General features: G+C 45.9%; 1 protein-coding gene across 3 annotated transcripts; it reads left to right on the forward strand.

Annotated features, from left to right (window-relative positions):
• The first annotated feature begins 730 nt into the window (after nt 1-730).
• LOC123156530 (protein enabled homolog) lies at nt 731-4,836 on the forward strand. Of its 3 annotated transcripts, XM_044574652.1 has the most exons (5): nt 731-1,200; nt 1,271-1,417; nt 2,010-2,234; nt 3,275-4,433; nt 4,550-4,836. In XM_044574652.1, exons 1-3 carry the CDS (start codon nt 806-808, stop codon nt 2,032-2,034), a joined length of 567 nt encoding a protein of 188 aa, XP_044430587.1. In that variant the 5' UTR covers nt 731-805; the 3' UTR covers nt 2,035-2,234; nt 3,275-4,433; nt 4,550-4,836. The 3 variants fall into 3 exon arrangements, 1 of the variants encoding a protein (XP_044430587.1); XR_006478183.1 differs by lacking the exons at nt 731-1,200; nt 1,271-1,417 and adding an exon at nt 2,330-2,447; XR_006478182.1 differs by lacking the exons at nt 731-1,200; nt 1,271-1,417 and having other exon boundaries at nt 2,330-4,433.
• The last annotated feature ends 748 nt before the right edge of the window (nt 4,837-5,584 follow it).

Below are 5,584 nucleotides of genomic sequence, written 5' to 3' on the forward strand. Positions count from 1 at the left end.
AGCTAGTGGTTGAATCTTAGATTTTTTTGGTGTTTCTCTGATTAAATAGATACTTATGTACCTAGAAATGATTTTGGAAAAAATAAATAGCAAACCATGAGGCAGCTGCAGTTCAAATTTGACCCGCTTCCAACTGAATCAGCGGAAATTTGTCTTTTTCACGAGAGGTGGATCAAATCTTTTTACACCCAACCATTTGATAAATTGTTCATTAAATATGGCCTAGTATTTTAGAAAAATGATTTGGTCCAATTTTGCAATAATTATTTGGGAGGTCCTTCACAAAAAAACCTCCTTTTGGGCACTCAAAAAATGGAAAATGATTTTTTCGTCCAACGAAAATGAAAACTTCCTTAGATAACATTGTTTGCCATTCCAATATGCACTCCTGTGCAAAATATGAGATCATTTAAACAAACTATGCCATGAATATGGCCATAAGATTGATCTGCAGGTACGATTAGAAGGTTACCATCATCCATAAAATGTGGTATAACTTGAGTGAAAATTTTAGTGGTTCCATTTTGCAAAATATTATTGGTAGTTGCTTCATAAACCCCTTTGTTTTTAGCACTTAGAGACTACATTTTAAATTACAGCCGTATTCTCCAACCAATCAGGACAACTCCCCCGGATCACCCTACCGTAGGCGATCTGAACCGTTCGATCGTTCCGGATCTAACGGCAGACTTGACCCCCCCACCGTCTCACAACCCGCACCACTCGTCCTCTCGCCCCCTCTCTCTCCTACGCACCCACAGCCGCCGCCCTCTCCCTCCCTCAGATCTCGATCCGATCCAGATCGATGCCGCCACCCCTCTCTAACCCTAGCTTCCCGTCGCCGGCGGCGGCGCCCTCCCTCCCTCGCCCTCTCCTCCTTCCCTCCTCACGGCCATATCTCCGTTCCCCCATAGCCACACCTCATCCTCCTCCCCATCCCCCGGTCCCGTCCCCAGCCCTGCCCGGATCCACCGTGCATGTCCACGGCCACAGCCGCCGCCCCCAGCCCCGCCCACGGCGGCCGCCACCACCCCAAGCCTTGTCTTGCTATAACTCTTCACGAGCAGTGAAGGGAAGAAGAAGGGGAAAGGGGATGGCCGCCGACACTGCCTACGCGAAGCGGGTGCTGCTCGCCTGCAACGGCGGCGCCGACGCCGTCTTGCGGGGGGTCGGCGTCGGCCTCGCCAGGCACGGCTGCAGGTACTCCCTCTCACTTTTCCCCTTCTTCCTCCTGTCGTTGGGCTCTGAATCTAAGCGCGGGCGCACACAGGCTGGTCCTGGTGGGCGACGAGGGCGCCCTGGCTGCGACGGTGGAGGAGGTGCGGCGCAGCGCGGCAGAAGGGGCGGCGGCCATCGCGGTGGTCGGGATGGACCTCGCGGCCTGCGACGAGGCTGCTACTTGCTCGTTTCCGTCCAGGCAAGTAACCTCTCCTATCTTCTCTGGCTTCGATCCCCGCATCCATCTCCGTTTAGTCCCCGTGGTTGGGCATCCGTGCGGGCTCTGCAAAAGGCGGGCGTGAATCCCCGGTTGATTTAGGCCTTCGAGTAGCGGAGCAGGATTTTTCGTGCTTATCTCTGCTCATTCGAGTAGCGGAACAAGATTTGCTCCATGATTTAGGCCTTCAGGCAGGCGGTTTCTGAAAAGAAATTCAGATAGCCGATTTCTCATACTGTAGGAGTAGTTATCATCAAGATCTGGAATTTAATCCGGAGGCTTGACACTTGCACCTTGGTACATGAGATCAGGTTATTATCTCATCTTCCTATTACATCCTATTGCTGCACCAAAATGGTCAAATAAAATTTGCGGGAAACATAATCAGCTTTTGTTCGTCAGTAAGTTCAGAGAACACTGCAGTGTTCCAATATCCGGTTGTCCTGTTATCCACTGGATTGTAATCGAAGAGCAACATAATTTTTGATTATTACCGTTGTAATGTACAGATATATTGTTGTGATCAACGGAGACTGAAGTGAATTTTCTCTTTTCCCCGCCCCCCCGTTTGCAGATCATACCCGAGTTCCTGCTGCTGAAATGGGTAGCACTGAAGCCCCAACGCCTGTGCAGGCACCTGTGTGCTCCATTGTGAACGAAGGCCCAGCAGCTCCAGCTGCTTGCTCCATTGTGAACGAAGCCCCAGCTCCCTGGGCCTGACCTGTGCCAAATGGCAAGCTGCTTGTCACCTGAACAAAGGGAGAAAAGGAAGAGGGATGGAGATGATGATGCCATGGATGTAAGCTCTTGTCATGTTTGTTACAATAATGCATTCTCTTAACAATTTCAGTGTCCAGTAACCAGCATTGGCATCTGATGCATTGCTTGCTACAGGTCTCAGAAAATGGAAATGGCGAGAGTTCTTCATGCAGCAAGAAACCAATAAGAACTGAACTTAGTTTTCTACCATATAGCTTCGTCATTTCCCCATATGAAATGGTCCCATAATCTAGTGCGTATCTGTTTCTGGTTTGAAGTTCATCTAGCATTTGACGTGATATGTTGTCATGATTTAGTATACATACATGGTGTGCCTTACCCTGTGTCAGCATTATGGGAGCTAAAATTAAGTCTGCATCAACCTCCCAAATGTCATGTTCTTCATTTGCACACAAACTACAGTATATGCATTGCACATTCCATAATGGACACCGCGGAGGTGGTGCTCCTGCTGCTGCCTCCTGCTCCCCGCCGCCAACTCCTCCATGGATGCGGTGGCTGCCTGCTGCTGCTGCTGGTGATGGTAGTCCGGCGACGACCTGCCTTCAACTTTTGTCTCACGTACACAGATGCTGCAGTTTTAACTGAATAAGCAACAGAAGTGCTCAACATCCATCATGCATAACCCTGAACATTTATGGTCTCTATTGATATGTCTTGATAATTCTAGTTACTTTATATGAAGCAAAAGTTATCTTGCAGCCATCTAGTCACATCTAAGTGTAAGTTAAGCAGGCATGTTAAGGGTAACCTGTGAACACTTGCTTATAAGAACGAACTTGACTTACTATATATACCCAAGTGAAGATGTACTGTTACTAATTGACTATGGCAATGAATTTTATCTATGTGAGATTATAATTTGAGTGCCATCATTCATCTCATGGTATCTTGTTCTCGGTGATAATTGTTCACTGTTGAGGGCAATACATATACTCTAGTTTTCATGCAGTGCATGTTGTTCCATATTTTGAGGAGAACACCACCTGGAGACCGGTGTTCTGGAGACCGGTGTTCTGAGGAGACCGTGATGCTTAATTTCCGTTTGTTTGATTGCAGAGAGGCGCTGGAAGAGCACTCCCCATGCTTGTCTTGAGGAGAACACCACCTGGGACTTGGTGGCTGACATTGAGAAGGTCATGTTCGTCGGATTGCAGGGCCAGTCTGACTCACCAACCAACCTCGCCTGCTTGCTCTGTTTATTGTGCTACACCTCTTACTGAATTCCAGTCGCTATATATGATTGCTTACCTGTATATATGTACCACTCTATGTGTAGCATTTTTCTAACTGTACAATAGCACTCACTCCTCTACTGTCAAATTGCTTGTGTGTAGTTCATTACCATGCTATCCAAGGGATATTCATTTATGTGCCTGTGAATTCGTTCTTGGTGTGTATGTATGTATATGTGCTAGCAACATGAGTAGGAATTAGCATCATGCTCGGCCTCGATGAATTGCATGCATACATTGATCCAGGGAGAAGTGTATGGCTGATACAATGCTCTTTTTCACAAAGCTATTATACACTTTGGGAAATACAGTAATTTGTTCTTTACTAAATGCACTGTAAGTATGGATGCTGATGCATGCATGCATCTAGGGTGAGTCGTACCTAGTTGTTCTTTATGCATCTAGGGTTTGCTACTGCTAGCCTCGCCTCGCTTTTGCTACTGCTAGCTCTATGGATGTTTATTTACCTGCAACTTCTGCTAGCTCTAACTTGGTTATATAGCAGTTCCATTCATTCAATCTATTGGAACTAGTTTGTCTACTACTTGTATCCAGATTTTATATCCTGCCCTATGCCATTGTCGACTTGCTTAGGTACATAATTGTTATGTCTTGCAATCTGGTATTGATGATTGTCAATTTATTCATTTATACCTTTCTAGTGTACCTTGCATGTGACCCAGCTAGTCTGTATATCAATGCTCTGTTTCCAATAGATGTATGCTGATGCCTGATGGCTGATTCCTTAAAACTTCACTGTTGCAGTAGCATTTTTCCTTAGTGCTTCAAACCTTGCTCTCTTTCCCAGGAACCATCATCGTCTGCGTCACTACTGGGGCAGGAGAGGAAAGACTGTTGTTGTCTCCAGGAACCGATAAACTGCTTTACAAAGATCCCCGCATAGCTTCACTACTACTGTGTTGGTCCATTTCCAGAATTGTAAGGATAATGCTTTTGCTTAAGGAGAGGCTCAAGAAGATCAGGTATAAACTCCTCCCCCTCTTGTTTGTTTTTGTTGGTTGATACATTACTGTGCAAGTTCTATGGTATGTGAGTTCTTTCTGTTGCTGCAAGCATTGACACAATATGTCATGTGCAGGGAGCTCCGCATCCGAGTTTCAGCCATCCTCTACAGCAAGGAGCTCCGGTCCAAAGGAGCAACCAACGCTGCTAGTTCCTTGAGGCCAGATCGAGTAAGATGGCGCACCATGGCGTGTGGTGGCGTATTTTGCTTCTGAGAACAATACTGTTTATTTGAAGTGAGATGTACTAGTCTATGTTGTAGTGAGCTGTAGTAGGAGTGAAATGAAAATGTATCTGTTATTGTATGTACATTTTACTTGAACATTAAATTCTCCAGAAAAAATGTTCTTATTGGACCTGATAGTGGCCACGGCCCAAATATACTTGTACTATTAAGATGCCATGGCCCAAAATAACCTGGGCTGAAAAGCTATTCAGAACTATTGTAAGCAGGCCTCGACTCAAATAGAAAATAGAAACAAAAAGGAAACAAACTATGTGGAAAGGTAAAGGCCCATTATAGAAAAGGCCCAAAAACATGAACAAAAAGAAAACCCACTGTTAAAAGGGCCATGCAAAAGAAATCAATAAGGCTGAATTGTTGGGCCAGACCCATGTAGCTAATAAAAGCACAGGAAAAAATACATTAAAAAGGCCGAATTGTTGGGCTCGGCCCATGTAGAAAATCGAATTGGACCGGGCTGAATCTTGTGCCACATCAGCTTGCCACGCTGGATGCCTACGTGGCCTGGGGGAGGTTGCTAGTGACCAAAATGCCACAGTAGGAATATTTTGGTCGTAAACGTCTTTGACCATTCCAGAAGAAAGGTCGCTATAGTCAGTTTACGACGGCCAGCTTTTGACCTTCTGTTTTTGGTCACAAAAAGGTCGTAAATGGAAATTTGTGACCTTTCGGTGACCAATAGTGGTGGTCACAAGTTGACATATTTCTTGTAGTGCACTGCTCTGTTTTTCGTGGCCGGCGAGGGGAGAGCTTTGTGGTGCTCTAGCTCACCTCCTATGCACACGAGGTGTTCGATGGAATGCCCGAGCCACACTACTTAATCTTTCTCCTCTCCAAGCTCGACCTTCAAGCTCCATTTTCCTCAAT

Source organism: Triticum aestivum, chromosome 7B (assembly GCF_018294505.1).
Source record: "Triticum aestivum cultivar Chinese Spring chromosome 7B, IWGSC CS RefSeq v2.1, whole genome shotgun sequence".
NCBI lineage: Eukaryota > Viridiplantae > Streptophyta > Magnoliopsida > Poales > Poaceae > Triticum > Triticum aestivum.